Source organism: Dryobates pubescens, chromosome 24 (assembly GCF_014839835.1).
Source record: "Dryobates pubescens isolate bDryPub1 chromosome 24, bDryPub1.pri, whole genome shotgun sequence".
Lineage (NCBI taxonomy): Eukaryota > Metazoa > Chordata > Aves > Piciformes > Picidae > Dryobates > Dryobates pubescens.
The window spans coordinates 15,641,190-15,667,220 of record NC_071635.1 but is presented as its reverse complement, the minus strand read 5'-3'; the positions used below and the strand labels follow the sequence as shown (position 1 = coordinate 15,667,220).

The following is a 26,031-nucleotide window of genomic DNA, read 5'->3' as shown; positions in this document are numbered from 1 at the left end:
CACTTCCAGCACCTTTGTCCTCTTCCTTCCTTCCACATGGAGAATTCTAGAGGGATGTTCAACATCTATCCAAGCCAGTCTTGGGTTTCATTACATGCTCTCTGCTGACTCACTTGCCTCAGGGGGGTTACTTAGTAATTCATTAGCACAGCAGACTAATGTGCTGTGTACCAGAGGTCTGTACCTGTTATCACCCATCCTGAAACCACTCTCCCCCAGGCCCAGCTCCCTGTCCCTAGCAACTGCCCATCAGGAGTGGAGGCCAACGCTGCCCTTCTGAAGGCCCAAAGGGAAAATGCTTCCAGGGCACAGAATCACAGAAGGGTTTCAGATGGAGAAGTCCTTTAAGCTCATCCACTTCAACCATTCCCTGCCTCTGCCCAGGCTGGGGCTGAGCCATGGCCTCAGCACCACAGCTCTGGAAACCCCTCCAGGGATGGGCATTCGACCACCTCCCTGGGCAGCCTGGGCCAGGCTTGCAGAACCCTTGCAGGGAAGAAGTTTCTTCTGATGTCCAACCTAAACCTCCCCTGGGGCAACTTGAGGCTATTTTCTCTTGTCCTTTCACTTTTTACTAGGGAGAAGAGACCAACCCTGACCTGGTTCCAACCTCCTTTCAGGGAGCTGTAGAGAGCAAGGAGGTCTCCCCTCAGCCTCCTCCAAACTAACCAACCCCAGGGCCCTCATCTGCTCCTCCCCAGCCCTGTTCTCCAGACCCTTCCCCAGCTTTGTTGCCCTTCTCTGGATCTGCTCCAGCCCCTCAATGTCCCTCTGTGAGTGAGGGCCCCAAACTGAACCTGCTGCTCAAGGTGCTGAGGACTGGGGGAGAGCAAATAACTGAGGAAGGACAAAATCTGGAGCTGTGCAAAGTTAGAGCTCACTTTTTGCTGTTTGTTAAACCTTTGTCATTAACAGAAAACAGCACAAGTCTGCCTAAGACATTGCAAGCAAAGCCTGTTGATCCCTTTGCAGCCTCAGCTTGAGAACTGTCCCAGCCAAGCACAGCTTAAGTGACGCAGGGTCCCACAGCAGCTTGGCAGGGGGCTGTGGTGTCCTGGGGGGCACAGCATCCCCAGGGATCTACATCTGGGTGCTGGAACACTCCTTCAGCCACAGTGGGCAAGGGGAAGAGGAAGTGTGGCACACTCTGAGAGACCTTATGAGCGTTCATCTGGAGGGTGGGTGTCAAGAAGCAGAGGCCAGGCTCTATTCAGTGCCCTGTGATAGGACACAAACTGGAACCCAGGAAGGTCCACTTGAACATGAGGAAAAAACCTCTTTACCGTGACAGTGCTGGAGCCCTGGGGCAGGCTGGCCAGAGAGGTTGTGGAGTCTCCTTCTCTGGAGACTTTCAAGCCCCATCTGGGTGTGTTCCTGTGTGACCTGCCCTGGGTGACCCTGCTTTGGCAGGAGGGTTGGACTCCATGATCTCCAGAGGTCCCTTCCAGCCCCTACCGTTCTATGCCGCTGTGTTTCTCCGTTCAGGTAGGCAGTGCTGGTGCCATGCTTGCTGTCTTTGTGTGTTTTCAGCGCTCACCTGGCTCCTCTCAGCCAGGCAAACTCACTTGGAGGACCTTTGAATGCCTGCTGACATTTCAGATTCACAGACCGCATCGGGTTGGAAGGGACCCTCAAAGGCCCTCTTGTCCAGCCCTTTTTGCAGGCAGATCCAACTTAGATCATGGCCACACTAAGTCTGATCTTGAATGTCTGCAGAGACGGGGCCTCAACCACAGCCCTGGGCAACCTGTTGCAGTGTTCCACCCCCCACACACTGTGAAGAGCTTCCTCTTAATGTCCAACCTAAATCTCCCCTGCTGCTCCAGTTTCAAACCATTTCCTCTTGCCCTATCCCCGCAGGCCCTCCTGAAGAGTCCCTTCCCAGCCTTTCCGTAGGTCCCCTTCAGATAATGAAAGGCAGCTCTAAGGTCTCTTCTCCTGTCCAGGCTGAACAGCCCCAATTCCTGCATCCTGTCTTCGCAGGGCAGCCTCCCGAGCTCCTGCGAGGTGTCCCTGCCCATGGCAGGGGGTTTGGAACTAGACGTTCCTTGAGGTCCTTTCCAACCCTAACAATTCAGCGATTCTACGAAACCCTCTCCCGGGGGCCGTCGACCGCCTCAGCCCTGGGGGGCAGGTGGCCGGCGCCGGTGCCCGCCCTGAAGGCTGCCGCCCGAGTGGTCGCAGGCGGCGAGGACGGAAGCCTCGACCCTCTCGTCCAGCGCAGGCTGGGCAGCCGCCGGCCAGCAGCCTCCCTGCGGCAGGGCAGGGCAGGGCCGCGGCTGCTGCCGGCGGCGCTCCCCGAGCGGCGCTCCCCGAGCGGCGGCCCCGCGCCGAGAGCGGGGCGCGGGGCGGAGCGCGGCCGTGCGGCGCCGCCATTGGCTGTCGCTATGCAGGGCTCCTGCCGCCTCCCCGCCCGGCCCCCGCCGCGCTGCGGGGCGCAGCCGGCGGCGCGGCAGCTCCATGGAGGAGGCGGCGGCGGCGGCAGCGGCAGAAACAGATGCGGCGGCGCGGCCCTGCCTCCCTTAGCCGCCGCCGCCGCTCTCCGGCCGCACTGCGCGGGGGCCGCCGCTAGCGCCCCGCCGGCGAGATGGCCGTGCCCCGGCGGGAGGCGGGCGGCGGGCAGGCCATCGTCTGGCGCAACGTGGTGCTGATGGGGCTGCTGCACCTGGGCGCCGTCTACGCGCTCAGCCTGCTGCCGCGGGCGCAGCTCCTCACCCTTCTCTGGGGTGAGTGCGGGGGGGCCGCGCCACAGGTGGGGAGGGGGCCGAGGGGAGGCCGAGGGGGTGGGGGGGGTCCTGGGCGGGGGGCGAGGCGCTGCTCGCCGGGCGCTGCGCTGAGACCGGGGGCGGCGGACACCCCCCCCCCCTTTGCTTCTTTGTGCCCCTTTCCCTCCCGGGATGCCATTGCCGGCGCCGCGCCGGCCCCGCGGTTGCTGTAGAAACAGGAGGCAGCTTCCCTCGGGCTCCGTCGGTCCGTGGGCTTGGCGGGTTTTGGTTGGTTGGGGGCTTTTATTTCTTTCGTTTTCCTTTGAGTTAAACAAGAGCCAAGCGGCTGCTCCTCCGTCTTTCAAAGTCTGCTGGAGGGAGACTGCCCTTTGCTGCTTCCTCTCAGTACTTTGGGAAGAGCCACGTCGGTGCTCCGGCAGGGGAGCGGGTAGCCGCGCGTCCTCCTTTGTCTCTTGGGGAAGCTGCTAGAGCTCTTCCCAGGCGAGATTCGCAGGGCGAGGAAGAGCTGCGAGACGCCGAGCGGGGAGAAAATAATCCCAGCTATGCTTTCTGGTGACCCTGCTGCGTCTGCCTTCTTGCTGGCCCGGAAAAGCCCCCAGGACTCGGGTTGGGAAGGGGAGTGTGAAATGCAGGGGGTTGGCTGCCATCCTACGGCTTGAGATCGTCATTCCTCCACAAAAGAGCAGTGCTGAGGGGGAAGAGCTCCACGGAAGCGCTGCAGCACCTTGCAAGGCTTCTTCAGCACCCTGCAAGGCTTCTTCAGCACCCTGCAAGGCTTCTTCAGCACCCTGCAAGGCTTCTTCAGGGTGTGTGAGGCTAAGAGCTGGTGGGGATGTCAGAATCATCCTTCACCAGGAGAATTGTGTCTATAAGTCATGGAAATGTAGGGGAGGCCAAGAGAGAGGATGAATGCTGCTTAGAGCTGGTGCAGTTGCTTGGGTAAAAGAGCTGCTCTGGGGGTGCTCTTTGGGTGGAGGGAGAATGTGCTAGCCAGGGACTCATCCAAATAGAGGAGAGAAGGGTCTGTGCTGCGGGGAACTCACAGCTGGGGTTGTTAGGCTGCCCCCAGCTGTGCTGAGGTGACCCTCAAAAAGCCCAGGCCAAGTGCTGTAGAAATCAGGTTTGTTTCTGCTGTGGGCAGAAGCCCTGCATCTGTTTTTCAGTGGTTCAGCTTTTGGTGCTCTGTCTGAAAGCCTTGGCCACTGTTTGCAGCTGGGAAAGGAACCTTTCTGTCAGTTACTGCCCCTGTGACAAGTTCTGACTTGGGAAGCTGTTCCTGGGTCCCTCGTGGGGGACCTGGCATTCGCCTGGTGGCTGGGTTTGCACAAACCATTGCCTGGCTGACTTTGCAACCAGAAGAGGTTTAGGGGGTGGCTGTGTTTTGCTTAGTTTCCTTCTGTGATTGCTGCTCCTCTTCCCTCCCTATTCCTGGTGGCGTTCAGGCTGATTTCATTGTTTACCTTGGCCCTGCCTTGCTGGCTGGGGGGAGCAGGACAGGCTGCAGGAGCTGCGTGCCCGGAGCGCAGAGCAGTCAGGTCTGCCTGCAACCCTTTAGGGTCCTGCAGGGTGCAGGAAGGTGGGCTTGCTTTTTATCTCTGGTGACAGCTTGAGACACCTCTGCTTTTGCTCTGCCCCCCTTAGGAAGGGGCTGCTGAAGCCCAGCTGCCTGCTCCGTGGGCCCCTTTCCAGCGGGCATGTGCGGGCACTGGGTCTGGCTGGGCACAATAGACAATGGGGCAGCGCTGCCAAGCACAGACTGGCCGGTTGTGCACTGGGGATTATCTGTGCCCACCTGTGCCCATTGCCTCCTGCCCTGGCACCTGGAGGCCCAGCAGTGGGTGGAAGAGCCGTAAGGTGGGCACTGGGGTGTGAGTGTGGGAGGGGATGGGCGCCGGTGGGCACACCTTCTGAGCGCTGCAGGGCGCCTCACCCGGAGCTGTGGGGGCCGAGTTCTCTTTCACAGCACGTGGAGAGAAACTGGTTAAAACAGGCTTTCAGGGCCAGCCCAGGGCCAGCCTCTGTGGAATTTGGTTTCAGTCCAAGCTGAACAAAACAATAAAAGTGCTCATTTCAAAATTTTCCATCAGCTGGGAGCTGCCTTGACCTGAGAGGCAGCGGATGAGCCGCACAAGGCATCAGGCGGCTCTGGAGCTGTGTCCTGGCAGATGCCTTTGAAATACCCTCCACTCAGCCTGCCTGTGCTCACTGGGAGCCCTCTCAACCTTGCTCTTCCCCAGCATGGCTTTTTTGTGTGGAGAAAACCCTGCTGCCCTCCCCTTTCCCTCCTGACCTAGAGCCAGGCAGCTCACGCTACAGGCTCCCTCTGTCCTCTTGGTGCTTGGCTGCCTGACTCTGCTGTTCACCTCGCTAACAACTGCTTTGGGGCATGCCTGCACTTGGGGTTCCCAGCCTTGGAAGGTGATGGGAATTGTTGAGGAAGGGTGCCATGAGTCATGGCTGCCCTCAGCTCCACCAGGAGGCTTGCTGGGTGCACCCAGCAGGTTTGACAGGGTTCAGCATCCGTCCTGCAAAGCCCGGATGCAGGAGCAGCCCAGGCCCCGAGGAGCTGCCACGTGGACCTTCCCCTTCAGCTCTCCCTTTGCCCACCTGCTCTTGCAGGGATTTGGGCTCCATGTGCTTAGCACTTCCTGTGGAGGTTTGAGGGAGAGGGAGGGATCGCTGTTCTCTGCAGCCTGAGGTGGGGAACCGAAGCAGGGTGGGAGCACCAGGCTGTTGGTGAGGCCAGGAGCCCAGAGCAGTGTGATGGCTCCTGTGGCTAGGCCTGGTGTGGGAAGGTGATTCTCCCCCTCTGCTCTGCTCTGCTGAGCCCACAGCTGGAGCTCTGGGGCCAGCTCTGCAGCCTCTGTGCCAGGAAGGCTCTGGAGGAGCTGGAAGGTGTCCAGAGCAGGGCCAGGAGGAGGAGCAGAGGGCTGGAGCTGCTCTGAGCACAGCCTGAGAGAGTTGGGGTTGTGCAGGCTGCAGAGGAGAAGGCTCCCAGGAGACCTTCTGGTGGCCTTGCAGGAGCTGCAGGGGGCTGCAAGAGAGCTGGGGAGGGACTTTGGAGGGGGTGAGGGAGGGCTAGGAGTGGGAGGGCTGGAGCAGAAGTAGAAGTGGGGAGCTGGAGATTGGCTGTGAGGAAGAAGTTGTTGGCCAGGAGGGTGGTGAGAGCCTGGCCCAGGCTGCCCAGGGAGGTGGTGGAAGCCTCCTGGCTGGAGGTGTTTGCAGCCAGGCTGGAGGTGGCTGTGAGCAACCTGCTGTGGTGTGAGGTGTCCCTGCCCATGGCAGGGGGAGTTGCAACTGGCTGAGTCTTGAGCTCCCTTCCAGCCTTAACAATACTGTGATTCCATAATTGCCCAGGAATGAGCTCTTGCAAAGGTGTCCTTTGGCCAGCTGGGGCTATGGATGTGGCCTCTGTCAGGCCAGACATGTTGCATCTCCTTCCACAGGCCACTTGGTAGGCAGCTCTGGGGGTGTGCCTCATCTCCCAAGTTCATCACAGCCATCAAATGATACTTCCTAGCCAGGAACTTCTTTGTTCCAACCAGCTCTGGCCTGCTGCAGGCCCAATGAGGTTAGCTGTGAGGGTAGCAAAGCAAAAAACTCTGAAATCCCTGCATGGAGAACAAGAGGACGGGGTCTCAAGCTGTGCCAGGGGAGGTTTAGGCTGAATGGTAGGAAGAAACTCTTCCCAGCAAGAGAGATTGGCCATGGGAATGTGCTGCCCTGGGAGGTGGTGGAGTCACCATCCCTGGGGGTGTTTAGGAAGAGCCTGGCTGAGGATCTTGGTGTCATGGTTGAGTTGATCAGATGGTGCTGGGGGAGAGGTTTGACTTGATGATCTCTGAGGTCTCTTCCAACCTGGTCTATTCTATTCTATTCTATTCTATTCTATTCTATTCTATTCTATTCTATTCTATTCTATTCTATTCTATGCTATTCCATTCCATTCCTATTCTATTCTATTCTATTCTATTCTATTCTATTCTATTCTATTCTATGCTATGCTATTCTATTCCATTCCATTTCTATTCTATTCTATTCTATTCTATTCTATTCTATTCTATTCTATTCTATTCTATTCTATTCTATTCTATGCTATTCTATTCCATTCCATTTCTATTCTATTCTATTCTATTCTATTCTATTCTATTCTATTCTATTCTATTCTATTCTATTCTATTCTATTCTATTCTATCCAACATTCCCAGCATGTGTCCCTGCAGGGCCCAGTGCTTCTGCTGCTAGCAGCTTTGGGTGGGCTCATGATAGCTTCTTTGAGGACCCCATTCATCACAAGGTGTGCAGGGGCCTCTTTGGGGATAAAAAGGTGCACTGAGCTGTTTACCTTCTTCAGAAGCTTTTCTCTCAGGCTGCTGAGCATGACCAGTGCTGACCATTTCAAAGCCTGGCACAGGCAGGGCCACCCAGGCACCCTGGATCATCTGGGTGCAGTGCCCAGCACTGCCTGGCAGCCAGCTCACTCTGAGGGCCTTGCCAAGGCCTGGGATCAGGGAGGAGGATGTGTGGTGGGTCAAAATTTCCCCCCCCCTTCCCAGCATAAAATTCCCAGACCAGCTCAGCTGGAGAGCAAATGAAGCTGTGTTTACAAGCAGAGCTACAATCTGAACCATGGAAGGCAAGGGATGTGTCCAAAATAGGCAACCTTTGCAGGTATTGACACACCAGGGGGCTACCCACAGCTTCCCCAGCCCTGCTCCCTTCCCTCCCCCCTCTACAGGGCACCAGAGAAAGAGCAGAGAGTTGCTGTTAGTTACTGAACCACAACAAGAAGGTTTGTTTTGCCCCTGTCCCCCCCAGCAAGCTCCTGGCCAGGCTGTCAGCCCCTGGCTGGGACAGCAGCTCTGAGCTGGGTGAGGAACTGGCTGGAGGCTGAGCCCAGAGAGTGGTGGTGAATGGTGCCACAGCCAGCTGGCAGCCAGGCACCAGTGGTGTGCCCCAGGGAGCAGGGCTGGGCCCCAGCCTGATCAATATCTTCATTGATGATCTGGAGGAGGGGATGGAGTCCATCAGCAGGGAATGTGCAGCTGACAGCAAGCTGGGGGCAGGAGCTGAGCTGTGAGAGGGCAGCAGAGCTCTGCAGAGGGACCTGGCCAGGCTGGGCAGAGGGGCAGAGGCCAAGGGCAGGAGATTGAACACAGCCAAGTGCCAGGGGCTGCACTTTGGCCATAGCAACCCCAGGCAGTGCCACAGGCTGGGGGCAGAGGGGCTGAGAGCAGCCAGGCAGAGAGGGACCTGGGGGTGCTGGGGGAGAGCAGCTGAAGAGGAGCCAGCAGTGTGCCCAGGGGGCCAAGAAGGCCAAGGGCAGCCTGGCCTGGGTCAGGCAGAGTGTGGCCAGCAGGAGCAGGGAAGTCCTTGTGCCCTGTGCTCAGCACTGCTGAGGCCACAGCTTGAGTCCTGTGTCCAGCTCTGGGCTCCTGAGGTTAGGAAAGAGGTTGAGCTGCTGGAAGGTGTCCAGAGAAGGGCAACAAAGCTGGGGAGGGGTCTGGGGCACAAGGCTGGGGAGGGGTCTGGGGCACAAGGCTGGGGAGGGGTCTGGGGCACAGCCCTGTGAGGAGAGGCTGAGGGAGCTGGGGTTGCTTAGCCTGCAGAAGAGGAGGCTCAGGGGAGACCTTCTTGCTCTCTCCAACTCCCTGCAGGGAGGTTGTAGCCAGGTGGGGGTTGGTCTCTTCTCCCAGGCCCCCAGCAGCAGAACAAGAGGACACAGTCTCAAGCTGTGCCAGGGGAGGTTTAGGCTGGAGGTGAGGAGAAAGTTCTTCACAGAGAGAGTTGTTAGCCACTGGAATGAGCTGCCCAGGGAGGTGGTGGAGTCCCCATCATTGGTGTTCAAGAGGGGATTGGATGTGGCACTTGGAGCCATGGTTTAGTAGCCATGAGGGGTTGGGTGCCAGGTTGGACTTGCTGATCTCTGAGGTCTTCTCCAACCTTATTGATTCTCTGATTCCCTGAGCTGCAGAGCCCCCAGCTCCCTCAGCCTTTCCCCGTTTCATTAGGAGACGTCGTGGTGCAGAGCCAGCAGAGCACAGGCTGCTCCCAGGCAGGGCTCTGCATCCCAACCTTGCTGCCTGTGTCCCTTGCATGAGGAGGGATCCAAGCAGCTGTGGTGCCAGCAGCTCGGGGGGCTGTGGTGGGGTGGCTGGGGGGCGTCGGGCGGCTGCCCAGCTCCCCGGGGCACGCCTTGCCGCTGTGCACTGCAGATGGGACTTTTGTCAGCCCTCAGCACTTCCAGGGCTTGCACATTCTTCAGTGCCATCTGCTGGCTTGTGGGTTGTGAGCTGCCTTCAGTCCTGAAGCGGTTCCTGGACAGGAAGTTGGTCAGGAAAGGTGTGGACGTGGCGCTTCAGGGCATGGCTTCGTGGCCGTGGTGGGCTGAGGTTGAAGCTTGGCCTCCGCGCTCCAGAGACCAAACCATTCTGTGCTTCCAGGGTGGGGGGCTCTAAATAAGACCACCTAGCTCCAAGGAAGTTCCATTTGGTACCTCTGAGACCTCTGCAGACAAGGAGGAGTGGAAATACTGTGTCGGATTGAAATGCCTCTTGCTTGCCCTCTGGGCAGAGCACCCTCTGGGTCCTGCTGAGAAGGGCAACAAAGTTGGTGAGGGGCTTGGAGCACAGCCCTGTGAGGAGAGGCTGAGGGAGCTGGGGTTGCTTAGCCTGCAGAAGAGGAGGCTCAGGGGAGACCTTCTTGCTCTCTGCAACTCCCTGAAGGGAGGTTGGAGCCAGCTGGGGGTTGGTCTCTTCTCCCAGGCAGGCAGCACCAGAACAAGAGGACACAGTCTTAGGCTGCACCAGGGGAGGTTTAGGCTGGAGGTTAGGAGGAAGTTTTATGCAGAGAGAGTGATTGCCCATTGGAATGGGCTGCCTGGGGAGGTGGTGGAGTCACCATCACTGGAGGTGTTCAGGAGGAGACTTGATGGGGTGCTTGGTGCCATGGGTTAGTTCATTAAGTGGTGTTGGGTGATAGGTTGGACTTGATGATCTTGAAGGTCTCTTCCAACGTGGTCTCATCCTCTCCGAACCTCTCTTCTCCTCTCCTCTCCTCTCTTGGCAGAGGGCTGGAGCTGCTCTGAGCACAGCCTGAGAGAGTTGGGGTTGTGCAGGCTGCAGAGGAGAAGGCTCCCAGGAGACCTTCTGGTGGCCTTGCAGGATCTGCAGGGGGCTGCAAGAGAGCTGGGGAGGGACTTTGGAGGGGGTGAGGGAGGGCTAGGAGTGGGGGGGCTGGAGCAGAAGTAGAAGTGGGGAGCTGGAGCTTGGCTGTGAGGAAGAAGTTGTTGGCCAGGAGGGTGGTGAGAGCCTGGCCCAGGCTGCCCAGGGAGGTGGTGGCAGCCTCCTGGCTGGAGGTGTTTGCAGCCAGGCTGGAGGTGGCTGTGAGCAACCTGCTGTGGTGTGAGGTGTCCCTGCCCAGGGCAGGGGGCTGGGGCTGCCTGAGCCTTGAGCTCCCTTCCAGCTCTGTGAGTCTCCAGGAGATGCCAGCAGGCAGGGCAGTGTGAGCTGGGCACTCCTGCTTGTCTGGGGTTGGTGCAGGTGCTGTCAGGGAGGCAGAAGTGTTGCTGCCTCCCCTGGCAGGGCAGGGCAGGGGAAAGCTGGCTCACCCAGCAGGATTTAGCATGCATCCTCAGCGCTGCCACTGCCCCTTCCCTGCCTGCAATTACTGTGCCACTTGTAATGAGCACTGCTGCCAGGATTGAAGCCAGGCCATTTCTTGCAGTCAGGCTCTATTCTTTGCCATGCAGGCTCCCAAGGAAATGTGCTGCCCCACTGGAGAGCTGAAATGTGACCAATGGCTGTGCAAAGCTGTGCAAGAGGAAGGGAGGGCTGTGCCAGATGCTGCTCAGGGATCCTGCATGGCCATCCTTCTTCTGCAGGCACCTCAGCACCAGGAGGATGAGCATTGCTGGAGGCACACTGAGAGGAGGCTCCTTCTCAGCCCATTTGTGGCCACTGGCTTCCCCAAAGTGATGTTCTGAGCAGCTCAGAATAAGATCACCTGGTCTGGAATGAGCTCTGTCTTAACTCTTTCAGCTCTGTTCTTTGGCTGACCTTTGTGGATTAGAGTGTTTCACATCTTCCCCATCCCAGCCTCTCTGTAATGATTCCTCTGCCCATAGGCTCATCCTGGGTCAGTGGGAAAGGGTTGCAGTGTCTGGCTGCTCCCCCCCCCTGCCCTCTGCTTCTGGAGTAGTTCAGAAGGTGTCTCCTCACATGGTCACACAGCTGGCTCTGGGAAGAGGCTTCTGCCCAGGCCCTGAGGTGGCATTTCAGAAGCAAGGGAGAGGGCACCTGGAAGGAGTTTGTGCTCTTCTAACCAGCAGGTGCTGCAGCCCAGGGCTGGGATGGACATTAAAGTCCTCAGTGCCCTGCTGGACACCCAGGAGCCTGGGGAGAAGCTGGGTTGCTGGGATGAGACAAGGTGTTTCTGAGGCTTGTTTCATGTTCTGCATGAATGGATGAGAAGGAGCTGGGATGCAGGAGGTCTGCAGCTGAGGTAGAGGAGTGCCTGGGCAGAGCAGCAAATGTGAGTCCTGATGGGAAGGATTGGAAACAGGCAGCACATGGGGTGGAGGGAGAGCAGTCCTGGGCTCCCACTTGCTGCCTGTTGCTACCTTTGGGTGATCCTTCGGGTCAGTTGCTAGCAGGGCCCTGGAGAAGGGAAATGCAGGGCTGCTGGCTTGGAATTTTGCATGGAAAAGCCAGAAACTCTGTCATTTATAGGGGACTGAGACCATGAAGTCGTTTTTTTGGCCAACACCATGAGGTTCTACCTGCTTTCCAGAAGGCATTTGGCTGTAGGTGTGGAAACCAGGACCTTCAAAGTCAGCTGAAGCAATGGGCTGCAGTGGTGGTGCTGGCAGATGCTTAGCTTGCATTGTGAGCTGCTCCTTCCCCTCTTGCAGTCAGCTGGGCTGGGGTGCAGTGAGGCAGGCATGTGTCCAGCTCTGGAGCCTCTGTGCCAGGAAGGCCCTGGAGGGGCTGGAAGGTGTCCAGAGCAGGGCCAGGAGGAGGAGCAGAGGGCTGGAGCTGCTCTGAGCACAGCCTGAGAGAGTTGGGGTTGTGCAGGCTGCAGAGGAGAAGGCTCCCAGGAGACCTTCTGGTGGCCTTGCAGGAGCTGCAGGGGGCTGCAAGAGAGCTGGGGAGGGACTTTGGAGGGGGTGAGGGAGGGCTAGGAGTGGGGGGGCTGGAGCAGAAGCAGAAGTGGGGAGCTGGAGATTGGCTGTGAGGAAGAAGTTGTTGGCCAGGAGGGTGGTGAGAGCCTGGCCCAGGCTGCCCAGGGAGGTGGTGGAAGCCTCCTGGCTGGAGGTGTTTGCAGCCAGGCTGGAGGTGGCTGTGAGCAACCTGCTGTGGTGTGAGGTGTCCCTGCCCATGACAGGGGCTGGGGCTGGCTGAGCCTTCAGCAACCTTCCAGCCCTAGTACTTCTATGATTTTAATTTCAAGGAGAGGCTTGGCAGTGATTGTGGCACAGGCTGCCCAGGGAGGTTGTGGATGCCCTCTCCCTGGAGGTTGCTGCCAGGCTGGAGGTGGCTGTGAGCAACCTGCTGCGGTGTGAGGTGTCCCTGCCCATGGCAGGGGGGTTGGAACTGGCTGAGCCTTGAGCTCCCTTCCATCCCTGACAGTTCTCTGACTCCATGCCAGCGTGGCCAGACCTCCTCACAGGAGCCATAGCCATAGCAGGGCTCTCCTTGTTGGCCTGGGCTCCTCCTGGTGCTGCAGAGGGCTGGGCTTGTGTGCTCCAGTTGGCCAAACGCTGCCCGGCTCCTGCTCAGCAGAGAAATGAAAGCTGAGCTCCTCCTGCAGTGCAGGGGGGGAAATATGAAACCCACCTGGCTGGGTGGGTGGAGGGAAGGAGAGAGACCCAGTGTGGGGCCTTCTGCCTGTGCCAGAGATGGAGACAAAGAAGCCTTTCTGTGCCCTGCCACCAGCCTCTGCCTGATGGCTCTGGGTAACCGAGCTGCCTGCTGCGTGCTCGGCTGGCTGCAGGAGCCTTGTGCCTGCTGCTTGGAATGAGGCTCTGGGGATCCAGCTGCCAGGAGGCTTAGGTTGGATATTAGGATAGGATAGGATAGGATAGGATAGGATAGGATAGGATAGGATAGGATAGGATAGGATAGGATAGGATAGGATAGGATTAACCAGGTTGGAAGAGACCTTTGAGATCACCAAGTCCAACCTATCATCCAGCACCATCTGATCAACTCAACCACGGCACCAAGGGCCTCATCCAGGCTCTTCCCAAACACCTCCAGGGATGGGGACTCCACCACCCCCCTGGGCAGCACATCCCAGTGGTCAATTACTCTCTCTGTGAAGAAAGAGAAAAAAGGCTGTAAAAATCCTGTGTTTGAAAGCAATTCTGCCTTGAAGTCTGGAGAAGGATTAGGGAGATGCAAGCAGCCCACTTAAAGCCTGGATTTAATCCTCCTCCTTTGAAGCAGATCCTGCTTTACCCTCGAGGCAAAGGCAGGTCTCAGGGCTTGGTGTGTGAGCTGTGTGGAGCTCAGAGCTCCTGGCACAGGTCATGGAATCATGGAATCAATCAGGTTGGAAGAAGCCTCAAGGAGCATCAAGTCCAAGCTGCCACCCAAGACCTCCTGACTACTAAACTATGGCACTGAGTGCCTCATCCAGTCTCTTCCTAAACACCTCCAGGGCTGGGGACTCCACCACCTCCCTGGGCAGCTCATTCCAGTGGCCAATTGCTCACTGTTCTGCCACAGGTTCTGTGGGAGCGCTGTTCGGTTCCGCCGAGGGGAGGAAGCGGTGCAGGAGCTGACAGCACAGCAGTGCTGCAGGCACAAAGCCTCTGGTGCTGCAGAGGGACACGTGGGAGCTACACAGCCTTGAGGCTGCCCAGGTTGCTGGTTGAGGCCTCATCCCTGCAGATATCCAAGGTGAGGCTGGAGAGGGCTCTGGGCAAGCTGAAGGACATTGAGAGACTTGAAGGTGTCCAGAGAAGGGCAACAAGGCTGGGGAGGGGTCTGGAGCACAGCCCTGGGAGGAGAGGCTGAGGGAGCTGGGGTTGCTTAGCCTGGAGAAGGATCAGAGGTGACCTCATTGCCCTCTACAACTACCTGAAAGGTGGTTGTAGACAGGAAGGGGTTGGTCTCTTCTCCCAGGCAACCAGCACCAGAACAAGAGGACACAGTCTCAAGCTGTGCCAGGGGAGGTTTAGACTCGAAGTGAGGAGAAAGTTCTTGTGAGACTGTGAGACTGTGATACTGTGAACCAGTGGAGGATGTCCCTGGTGAGTGCAGGGGGTTGGCCTGGAGGAGCTTTGGAGCTCCCTTCTGGCCCAGCCCACTCTGTGATGCTGTGGCAGCAGCACCCCCCAGAAGCTGAAGTTCTGAGAAGTCACAGTCTCACAGTATGACTAAGGTTGGAAGAGACCCCAAGGATCATCAAGTCCAAGCTGTCTCCACAGACCTCATGGCTAGACCATGGCACCAAGTGCCACATCCAATCCCCTCCTGAACACCTCCAGGGATGGGGACTCCACCACCTCCCTGGGCAGCTCATTCCAATGCTGAACGACTCGCTCGGTGAAGAACTTTCTCCTCACCTCCAGCCTAAACCTCCCCTGGCACAGCTTGAGACTGTGTCCTCTTGTTCTGGTGCTGGTTGCCTGGGAGAAGAGACCAACCCCCAGCTGGCTACAACCTCCCTGCAGGGAGTTGGAGAGAGCAAGAAGGTCTCCCCTGAGCCTCCTCTTCTCCAGGCTAAGCAACCCCAGCTCCCTCAGCCTCTCCTCACAGGGCTGTGCCCCAGACCCCTCCCCAGCCTTGTGCCCCAGACCCCTCCCCAGCCTTGTGCCCCAGACCCCTCCCCAGCCTTGTTGCCCTTCTCTGGACACCTTCAAGTCTCTCAATGTCCTTCCTAAACTCAGGAGCCCAGAACTGGACACAGTACTCAAGGCCTAACCAATGCAGAGTACAGGGGCACAGTGACCTCCCTGCTCCTGCTGGCCACACCATTCCTAATGCAGGCCAGGCTGCCCTTGGCCCTCTTGGCCCCCTGGGCACACTGCTGGCTCATGTTCAGGCAGCTGTCAATCAGCACCCCCAGGTCCTTCTCTGCCTGGCTGCTCTCAGCCACTCTGCCCCCAGCCTGTAGCTCTGCCTGGGGTTGCTGTGGCCAAAGTGCAGCCCCTGGCACTGGGACTTGTTGAATGCCATCCTGTTGGCCTCTGCCCATCTGCCCAGCCTGGCAAGGTCCCTCTGCAGAGCCCTTCTGCCCTCTGACTGACCAACATCTGCCCCCAGCTTGCTGTCAGCTGCACATTTGCTGCTGACTGACTCCATCCCCTCCTCCAGATCATCAATAAAGATATTGATCAGGCTGGGGCCCAGCCCTGCTCCCTGGGGCACACCACTGGTGCCTGGCTGCCAGCTGGCTGTGGCACCATTCACCACCACTCTCTGGGCTCAGCCTCCAGCCAGTTCCTCACCCAGCTCAGAGCTGCTGTCCCAGCCAGGGGCTGACAGCTTAGACATCAGTTTGCTGTCAAACCCATCAGAGCTGTGCTGTGGCAGGGAGGGCACTGGATCATAGCAGGCTCTGTCCTGTGCAGTGGATCTCATTCAGCTGGGTCAGAGGGGCTGCTCCCTCCCCCTCGAACCGTTCTTAGAGCCCCAGCGGTGCAGCAGGGGACTGCTCCCTGCTGAGCCCTGCTCCTTTGGGGTGCCCCATGCCTGGTGGCTCTGGCAGCTCTCAGCTTGCCCAAGTCACAGCCCACAGCCTCATTTCTGACAGCCAGGCAGCTGCTGTCCCCTGGCTTTGTGCTTTGGGTGGTCTCAGGGGTGTGCACAGCGTGAGCAGCAGGCAGAGGCCATTCCCCTGCCGTGGGCCCAGGTGTGGAGGACAGGCTTTGGGCAGTGCTGGGCAGGGCTGCTAGCTAGCTAACTAGCTAGCTAACTAACTAACTAACTAACTAACCAACCAGCCCTTCTTTCTGGAGGCAGAGCTGAATGCAGGGCTCTGGAGTGCTGTGCTAAAGGCTTAACCACAGGATTTCTTTGTTCTGTCCTTGAGGGGGGAGGGAAAAAGAGGCAGAATTGGCATGAATTCACTCTTGGCATTTATAGAGCACTGAAAGCCCAGGGGAGCCCTAGCCCTGTGTGTGGCTTAGTGAGGTCACAGGGAGAGAAGTGAGAATCTGCCTGTGGTTTTGTGATGAAGCAGGATTTGGCTGGGCTGAGCTGAGCTGAGAGGGGCTACACATAAGCACCAAGTAGTTCAGAGAAGCCAGAGCACCTTGCAAGCCTTCTCTTTTGATCTAAAAATACACAGAAACCCATCAGAGCATCTCAAGGCAGTTCTTCAGCTGCTGGTGAGATCAGGGGATGTGTGTTTGCTTCCTGGGAGAATCTGAGCTCTCTCTGGGGTGTTTGCTGCCAGGCTGGGCTGCCGTTGCTGCCTGGGCTTTGTTTCTGGTCCTGCTGGCTGCAGTTGTCAGGGTGAACCTGACTGCTGTGCCAGCTGAAAAGAAAAGGCTTTTGTGTTGCCAGTCCAAAGGGCTGGCTCTGGGGGATGCTCCTGGGAGTGCAAACACAGCCATGTGCATCCATGCAGAGGCAGCCTGGGTTTCACCAGTGGGTGATGGAAGGGCACCATGACAACCTCAGGAGGTTCAACAAGACCAAGTGTGAGGTCCTGCAGCTGGCTTGGGGCAATCTCAGGCACTGATCCAGGCTGGGCAGGGACTGGCTGCAGAGCAGCCCTGGAGAAAAGGCCTTGGGGGTGCTGGGGGAGGAGAAGCTCCCCAGGAGCCAGCAGGGAGCACTTGCAGCCCAGAGAGCCAAGCAGAGCCTGGGCTGCAGCAAGAGAAGTGTGGCCAGCAGGGCCAGGGAGGGGATTCTGCCCCTCTGCTCCACTCTGCTGAGCCCACAGCTGCAGCTCTGGGGCCAGCTCTGCAGCCTCTGTGCCAGGAAGGCTCTGGAGGGGCTGGAAGGTGTCCAGAGCAGGGCCAGGAGGAGGAGCAGAGGGCTGGAGCTGCTCTGAGCACAGCCTGAGAGAGTTGGGGTTGTGCAGGCTGCAGAGGAGAAGGCTCCCAGGAGACCTTCTGGTGGCCTTGCAGGATGTTAAGGGGGCACCAAGCAAGCTGGGGAGGGACCATGGAGGGTGTGAGGGAGGGATAGGACTGGGGGAGAATAGAACACAACTAGAAATGGGGAGATTCAAATTGATTGTTAGGAAGAATCTCTTCCCCATGAAGGTTGTGAGAGACTGCCACAGGTTGCCCAGGGAGGAGGTGCAATAGTGGCCACACTCTTCCTCATGCAGGCCAGGATGCCCTTGGCCCTCCTGGCTGCCTGGGCACACTGCAGGCTCATGTTCAGCCTACTATTAACCAGCACCCCCAGGTCCCTCTCTGCCTGGCTGCTCTCAGCCACTCTGCCCTCAGCCTGTGGCACTGCCTGGGGTTGCTGTGGCCAAAGTGCAGCCCCTGGCACTGGGACTTGTTCAGTGCCATCCAGTTGGCCTCTGCCCATCTGCCCAGCCTGGCAAGGTCCCTCTGCAGAGCTCTGCTGCCCTCTAACAGCTCAGCTCCTGCCCCCAGCTTGCTGTCAGCTGCACATTCCCTGCTGATGGACTCCATCCCCTGGTCCAGACCATCAGTAAAGATATTGATCAGGCTGGGGCCCAGCCCTGATCCCTGGGGGACACCCCTGGTGCCTGGCTGCCAGCTGGCAGTGGCACAACAGGCACTGCTCTGTCTATTGACAGCAGCACCACTCTGAGTGTGCAATTGATTTCCTTTCACCTCCCCTGGTTTTTCTGTCTGATGCTTTGCCCTTCAGGGCCAATTGGGATTTGCTCCATCCCAGTGGGTTCTGTTTGCCATGGCAGCCTTGGGATGGTGGCTGGCTGGCTCAGTGTCACCTTCTCACCTAGTGATGGTGAATAGAGAATTAGCCAGGTTGGAAAAGACCTTTGAGAGCATCCAGTCCAACCTATCACCCAGCACCATCTGATCAGCTAAACCATGGCACTGAGTGCCTCAGCCAGGCTCTTCTTAAACACCTCCAGTGGTGGTGATCTGTGCCTAAGAAGGATGTGGGTGTACATCCTCTCATCTCTTTCAGGAGGCAGCATGGCCTCTTCAGGTGTGCAGAGTGAACCCAGTGCTTGCTGGGCTCCTTGTTCTGGTTGGTTTCTTGGCTTTTCTTAGGACCAGGTGAAAGGCAAAAGCAATCTGGAATTTGCAGGCCTGGCTAGCAATAAATGCCTCTGGCACAGGCTGCCCAGGGAGGTTGTGGCTGCCTCCTCCCAGGGGGTGTTCAAGGCCAGGCTGGATGAAGCCTTGAGCAGCTGAGTCTAGCTGAGAGGTGTCCCTGCCTGTGGCAGGCAGGTTGGAGCAGATGAGCTCTCAGGTCCCTTCCAGCCTGAGCCATCCTGTGAATCTGTGATGATTCTGTGTGGTTAATCATAGAATGGTTTGGGTTGGAAGAGACCTCCAAGATCATCCAGTCCAACCATCAACCCAACACCACCATGGCCACTAAACCATGGCCCCCAAGTGCCATGGCCACAGGTTTCCTGAGCACCTCCAGGGATGGGGACTCCACCACCTCCCTGGGCAGCCTCTGCCAGCCCCTGACCACTCTGGCAGCAGAGAAATCTTTCCTGTGTCATAGAATCATAGAACCTAGAGAATCAGAGAGTCAATAAGGTTGGAAAAGACCTCAGAGATCACCAAGTCCAAGCTGTCACCCAACACCTCCTGACAACTGAACCATGGCTCCAAGTCCCACATCCAATCCCTTTTGAACACCTCCAGGGATGGGGACTCCACCACCTCCCTGGGCAGCTCATTCCAGTGGCCAATTCCTTTTGCTGGGAAGAACTTTCTCCTCACCTCCAGCTTGAGACTGTGTCCTCTTGTTCTGGTGCTGGGGGCCTGGGAGAAGAGACCAACCCCCAGCTGGCTACAACCTCCCTGCAGGGAGTTGCAGAGAACAAGAAGGTCTCCCCTGAGCCTCCTCTTCTGCAGGCTAAGCAACCCCAGCTCCCTCAGCCTCTCCTCACAGGGCTGTGCTCCCCAGCTTTGCTGCCCTTCTCTGGACCTGTTCTCTGTCCAACCTAACCCTCCCCTTGCACAGTTTCAGGCCATTTCTTCTCCTTCCTTGGGTAGCCTGTCCTGAGAGAAGGTTGTGGAGAGGCTGCTGCTGGTCTCTTCTCCCAGGTAATTAGTGATAGAACAAGAGGGAATGGCCTCAAACTGTGACTGGGGAGGTTTAGACTGGACAGCAGGAAGCATTTTTTCCAGGGCAAGAGTGGTCAGGCCTTGGGATGTGCTGCCCAGGGAGGTGGTGGAGTCACCAAGCCTGGATGTGTTTACAGGTGGTGCTTGGGGATATGGTTTAGGGGGGAGCCTTGCAGAGCAGGGCTCTGGGTTGGACTTGGTGATCCTTGGGGGCTGAATGTGATTCTATCACCTGAGGCTAGGGAGAAGAGCCCAACCCCCCCTCTCCCTGCAACCTCCTTTCAGGGAGCTGTGGAGAGCAGGGAGGTCTGCCCTCAGCCTCCCCTAGCCTCCTGTGGTCCCAGGCTTGCAGAAACAGCTCTCATTTTGGTACTGAGCATAATACTCAGTTCAATTTTTTTTGTGGGGAGAGATCTGCCCCAGTTCAAGCAACCACTCAGAGCAGGGGATGTTTTCCTGGAGCCTGTGAAGCAGCTACAGACTGTGGCAGTATCTCCCCATAGCCTCCCAAGAGGTCAGTCCCCTGCACACTCAGGTTTTCAGGCAAGCCTGGCACAGGGCACAGGAAAGGCTGCCTGGAAATCCAGCCCTGGGATAATGAGCTGTGGTGAAGAAGATGGCTCAGATGTTTTATGCTGCTGAGCTCCTCTTCCCTTCCATTTTTAAACACTTTGCCTGGCATAGTTTTCATTGCTTCTCTCTGACAGCGAGATGGTAGCACTGTGCCTGCTGTTCAAAATCACACTGATGTCAGCAGGAGCCAGCAGGGAGCACTTGCAGCCCAGAGAGCCAAGCAGAGCCTGGGCTGCAGCAAGAGAAGTGTGGCCAGCAGGGCCAGGGAGGGGATTCTGCCCCTCTGCTCCACTCTGCTGAGCCCACAGCTGCAGCTCTGGGGCCAGCTCTGCAGCCTCTGTGCCAGGAAGGCTGTGGAGGGGCTGGAAGGTGTCCAGAGCAGGGCCAGGAGGAGGAGCAGAGGGCTGGAGCTGCTCTGAGCACAGCCTGAGAGAGTTGGGGTTGTGCAGGCTGCAGAGGAGAAGGCTCCCAGGAGACCTTCTGGTGGCCTCCCAGGAGCTGCAGGGGGCTGCAAGAGAGCTGGGGAGGGACTTTGGAGGGGGTGAGGGAGGGATAGGAGTGGGGGGGCTGGAGCAGAGCTAGAAGTGGGGAGCTGGAGATTGGCTGTGAGGAAGAAGTTGTTCCTCATGAGGGTGGTGAGAGCCTGGCCCAGGCTGCCCAGGGAGGTGGTGGCAGCCTCCTGGCTGGAGGTGTTTGCAGCCAGGCTGGAGGTGGCTGTGAGCAACCTGCTGTGGTGTGAGGTGTCCCTGCCCAGGGCAGGGGGCTGGGGCTGGCTGAGCCTTGAGCTCCCTTCCATCCCTGACAGTTCCATGGTCCTGTGCTGCTTCCTGCCTTACCACGTTGCGCGCTCAGAATATTTCATGAGCTGGTGGTGCTCCTCCTTGCAGGCTCCTGCTTGCTCAGGCACCTCACCCTCGTTGCAGAGCCCTGCCTGCAGTCACTCACTGCCCTCTGAGCTGCATTACTTTGCTCCTTCTATCCAGGCAGAGCTTTATTTTGAGCCCTTCTTTGACCCCCACCCTCTTGCTGCGTGGATCCTCTCGTGTTCCCTCGCTCGCCCGCCGCTGCCGCTCCCGATTTAGCCTCCTCTGCAGCTGTAATTAATGTGCTGTTTACCTTTGTTTCAGCTCATTAATAAGAATGTTGACTAAAAAAAAAAAAATCTTCTGCCTATTGATTCTGGCATGTTCCCATAAATAGCATCTGTGCACAGGCAGAGGGTTTGGCAGCCTAGCAACCTGCCAGCTCCATCCTCGCAGGGTTGTTTAACCCCCCTGTATCCCAGCTCTCCCGCATCATCTCCCCCTTCCCCTCCTCTGCTTCTCTCTGATGTGCTTGCTCCTGGTTTTCTTTCCCCCCTTCTCTTGCTGAGTGTTCCCTCTCCTAAATGCTTCTCCCACTGCTCCAGCAGCATTTTGCTTGTGCTGCTGTGTGTCAGTGAAGTCGTGGCTGGGAGCGCTCCATCAGCCCTTCAGGCTTCCGCAGGGCTCCGCCGGGCAGCGTGCTGCCCGCCCAGGGGGAGGATGGACTGCTGCCCCAGGGGGAGGATGGACTGCTCCCCCAGGGAAGGATGGCCTGCTCCCCCAGGGGGAGGATGGACTGCTGCCCCAGGGGGAGGATGGCCTGCCCCCCCAGGGGGAGGATGGACTGCTGCCCCAGGGGAAGGATGGCCTGCTCCCCCAGGGGGAGGATGGACTGCTGCCCCAGGGGAAGGATGGTCTGCTCCCCCAGGGGGAGGATGGACTGCTGCCCCAGGGGAAGGATGGTCTGCTCCCCCAGGGGGAGGATGGACTGCTGCCCCAGGGGGAGGATGGACTGCTGCCCCAGGGGAAGGATGGCCTGCTCCCCCAGGGGGAGGATGGACTGCTGCCCCAGGGGGAGGATGGACTGCTGCCCCAGGGGGAGGATGGACTGCTGCCCCAGGGGAAGGATGGCCTGCTCCCCCAGGGGGAGGATGGACTGCTGCCCCAGGGGAAGGATGGCCTGCTCCCCCAGGGGGAGGATGGACTGCTGCCCCAGGGGGAGGATGGACTGCTGCCCCAGGGGGAGGATGGACTGCTGCCCCAGGGGAAGGATGGCCTGCTCCCCCAGGGGGAGGATGGACTGCTGCCCCAGGGGAAGGATGGTCTGCTCCCCCAGGGGGAGGATGGACTGCTGCCCCAGGGGAAGGATGGCCTGCTCCCCCAGGGGGAGGATGGACTGCTGCCCCAGGGAGGGGATTTCACACCAGTAATGTGTGGTTTGTGAGTTCCACAGCTTGCAGGGAGAGTGTTGGAGAGAGCAGAAGTAAAAGATGTGGAAACCCTGTGTTTGAAAGCGATTCTGCCTTGAAGTCTGGAGAAGGATTAGGGAGAGGCAAGGAGGAGAGGATAGGATAGGATAGGATAAGATAAGATAAGATAGGATGGAAGAGAGAAAAGAGAAGAGAAGAGAAGAGAAGAGAAGAGAAGAGAAGAGAAGAGAAGAGAAGAGAAGAGAAAAGAAGAGATAGGATAGGATAGGATAGGATAGGATAGGATAGGATAGGATAGGATAGGATAGGATAGGATAGGATAGGATAGGATAGGATAGGATAGGATTAACCAGGTTGGAAGAGACCTTTGAGATCACCAAGTCCAACCTATCACCCAGCACCATCTCATCAACTCAACCATGGCACCAAGGGCCTCATCCAGGCTCTTCCCAAACACCTCCAGGGATGGGGACTCCACCACCCCCCTAGGCAGCACATCCCAGTGGTCAATTACTCTCTCTGTGAAGAAAGAGAAAAAAGGCTGTAAAAATCCTGTGTTTGAAAGCAATTCTGCCTTGAAGTCTGGAGAAGGATTAGGGAGATGCAAGCAGCCCACTTAAAGCCTGGATTTAATCCTCCTCCTTTGAAGCAGATCCTGCTTTACCCTCCAGGCAAAGGCAGGTCTCAGGGCTTGGTGTGTGAGCTGTGTGGAGCTCAGAGCTCCTGGCACAGGTCATGGAATCATGGAATCAATCAGGTTGGAAGAAGCCTCAAGGAGCATCAAGTCCAAGCTGCCACCCAAGACCTCCTGACTACTAAACCATGGCACTGAGTGCCTCATCCAGTCTCTTCCTAAACACCTGCAGGGCTGGGGACTCCACCACCTCCCTGGGCAGCACATTCCAGTGGCCAATTCCTCTTTCTGTGAAGAACTTTCTCCTCACCTCCAGCCTGATCCTTCCGTGGCACAGCTTGAGACTGTGTCCTCTTGTTCTGGTGCTGGTTGCCTGGGAGAAGAGCCCAACCCCCACCTGGCTACAGCCTCCCTTCAGGTAGTTGTGGACAGCAATGAGGTCTCCCCTGAGCCTCCTCTTCCTTGCACTTAGGTCTCAGACTTGTCCTGGACCTGCAGCAAGCCCTAAACCTGCCTGCAGAGTTTTGGGTCCTAGCTGGGATGGCAGCTGGGGACATCTGATTTGTATTCACTGAGGGTGGCAGAGGGCCCTGGTTGGTGCTGCTGTGAGCAAGGATCCAGCTGGTGAGGTGATGAGAGCAGAGCCACCTCCTGGGACTTCTGTACAGCTGTGGGCACCCTCCTGGCTGCTGTGGGCACCTGGGCTGGCATAGCTTGAGCACAGCTGTGGGCATGTCTGTGGCTTGCTGTGTGAGAAGGTTCAGGGGCTGTGCTCCCAGGGGATTGCCCTGTGGCCTTTCTGCTCAGATAAATGGGAGAAAAGGGGAGCTGGCCAAAGCTGAAGCTGCTGTAATCATTGCTGTGAGCAGGGGTTCAAAGCCAAGCACAGCCAGCTGAAATCCTCTACAGCTAGGTAAAACCCAGGGCTAGCCCTGGCTCTGGGGAGACACAGGCATCACTGCTCTGCTTTACCCCACTCTGCTGAGCCCACAGCTGGAGCTCTGGGGCCAGCTCTGCAGCCTCTGTGCCAGGAAGGCTCTGGAGGGGCTGGAAGGTGTCCAGAGCAGGGCCAGGAGGAGGAGCAGAGGGCTGGAGCTGCTCTGAGCACAGCCTGAGAGAGTTGGGGTTGTGCAGGCTGCAGAGGAGAAGGCTCCCAGGAGACCTTCTGGTGGCCTTGCAGGATCTGCAGGGGGCTGCAGGAAAGCTGGGGAGGGACTTTGGAGGGGGTGAGGGAGGGCTAGGAGTGGGGGGGCTGGAGCAGAGCTAGAAGTGGGGAGCTGGAGATTGGCTGTGAGGAAGAAGTTGCTGCCCAGGAGGGTGGTGAGAGCCTGGCCCAGGCTGCCCAGGGAGGTGGTGGAAGCCTCCTGGCTGGAGGTGTTTGCAGCCAGGCTGGAGGTGGCTGTGAGCAACCTGCTGTGGTGTGAGGTGTCCCTGCCCAGGGCAGGGGGTTGGAGCTGGGGCTGGCTGAGCCTTGGGTCCCTTCCAACCTTAACAATTCTCTGATTCTATGGCACAGGGCATTCCACACCATCCTAGGGGCTGAAGAAGAGAATTCATCTCTTGATCTGAGTAATTCCTCAAGAGAAGAATTTTAGAGTAGGAGAAGAAGGAGTGAAGGTTCAGGAGAACCCTGCAGAGCTGTGGAGCTCATGGCCATGAGCTGTGACAGCATCCAGAAGGTGCAGAGGTGTGTGGGGCTGACAAGTGCCTCATGACATGGATGTCTCTATTAACAGGGTAGCTCTGAACCCTCCCACTGAGCATGGTCAGCAGAGCTGAGGCTGAGGAGCTGCTCTGGGGTCTGTGTGTGGCAGCAGAACCCTGCTGCAGGCGTGAGGTGTCCTGCAGAGCCATGGAGTCAGCACTGGGATGTGTTCCCAGCCCAGTGGCACACTTAGCTCCATGCCAGGCAGGTGGCTCCCTGCCAGCAGCTCACTGAAGCAGACATTCCACCCTGCCTTCAGCCCATCAGTGAGGCACAACTGAGCCCATAGGCAGAAAACAGCTTGACAGGCTCTGCCTCTTCCCCCTCTGGCTTCAGTGTGAGGCCGTGGTGGCACAGCTCTGGCTTGCTGTGAGCAGCGCCGGGGATGCCAGCCTTAAGCCTGGATTCACTGCCTGCCCTGTGGCCTCTCCCATCTCAGGGCTCAGCTTCTGCTGCTCTGTTAGCTCCTGGCTTTTCATTTTTCAACCTCTCAGAGTCCTCATTCTGCTACCTTGGTTTGTTTATTCATTTGCTTTTACCTTGGCATAACACCACCTTCTGTCGGGTGGCTTCAGAGCTCCTGCTCAGCCTGGCAGAATTCCCTTGCTCAGGCTCTCCTTTCAGCTGCTGGCCCTGCCTGCACAGCAGCTCTGTGTGCTCTGTCTCCAGGCTTGTGACTTGGGAGTCCTCCCCCAGCCCTTTTCTGGCTCCATCTTCCTTACCCCTCGAGCAGCTCTCATGTGCCAAGCAGCCCTCTCTGTGCAGTGAGCACTGTGGCCAGCTTGGCTCCCTGGTGAGGACAGCACCATGGGAATGCTCCTTGACTACAGCCCAGGAGGTTCCCCCTCAACATGAGGAGGAACTTCTTCACTGTGAGGCTCACAGAGCCCTGGAGCAGGCTGCCCAGAGAGGTTGTGGAGTCTCCTCTGCTGGAGAGAGACTTTCCAGCCCCATCTGGATGTGTTCCTCTGTGACCTGTGCTGGATTCTATGGTCCTGCTCTGGCAGATGGGTTGGATTTGGTGATTTCCAGAGGTCCCTTCCAGCCCCTACCATCCTGTGAGCCTGTGACATGCCCACCTGGGCATCCTGGGGGGGTGGGGGTGCTGCCAGCTTGCTGTTCTTCCTTCCCACCTATCGTCAGTGGCTGCTGCCAGCCTCCTCTGCCACCCTCCGGCGCAGCCCTCTCCCGAGCTGCGCTTCTGCCAGCCTTGCAGCACTGCCTGAGGGCAGGAGAAGCTCCATGTTACTGCTCCTCGATGAGATGGCCTCCTGGGCTCTGAATTCAGGGCCTCTGCCCCTTGGGGTGGCCTGGGGAGGTGTGGGCAGCCAGCATGGCTAGCACGGCTCGGTGGAGGTCACAGTGCCGCGGTTCCCTTGGGAGTGTGATCTCCCCTTTGATAAGTCAGCCCCGTGGCAGAGCTCACAAAGCAGGCACAGGCCTCAGCTGACTATTTTAGCAGCTTCTTTTGTACAGCAAGTCCCTCACTGAACTAGAAAGAGCCTTGGCCATTAACTCTTGGAGTGCCAGGTTGGTTATGGGGGTTTTTCCTTGGGGTTTTCCTTCCTCCTTTCCTCTGCACTGACTGTGCTGCTTGCATAGGGTCATTCAGGTTGGAAAAGACCCTTGAGGTCATCAGGTCCAACCATTAACCCTGAGGTGTAACCCTGAGATCCTCAGGCACAACCATTAACCCTGAGATCATCAGGTCCAGCCACTCACCCTGAGATCCTCAGCCCCAACCATTAACCTTAACTCTGCCAAGTTCACCACAAAACCATGTGGCTGAGTGCCACATCTAAGTGACCTTTAAACACCTCCAGGGATGGTGACTCAACCACCTCCCTGAGCAGCCTGTTGCAATGCTTGGGCAATCCCAAGCACTGATCCAGGCTGGGCAGGGACTGGCTGGAGAGCAGCCCTGGAGGAAAGGCCTTGGGGGTG

At 58.0% G+C, this 26,031-nt stretch overlaps 1 protein-coding gene across 1 annotated transcript in view; it reads left to right on the top strand.

Annotated features, from left to right (window-relative positions):
* The first annotated feature begins 2,487 nt into the window (after positions 1-2,487).
* SCD5 (stearoyl-CoA desaturase 5) overlaps positions 2,488-26,031 on the top strand; it is a 30,959-nt gene continuing 7,415 nt past the window's right edge. Inside the window, exon 1 of the mRNA XM_054172719.1 lies at positions 2,488-2,726. Coding sequence (XP_054028694.1) covers positions 2,588-2,726 — 139 coding nt within the window. The 5' untranslated portion in view covers positions 2,488-2,587. The remainder of the gene's footprint in view (positions 2,727-26,031) is intronic.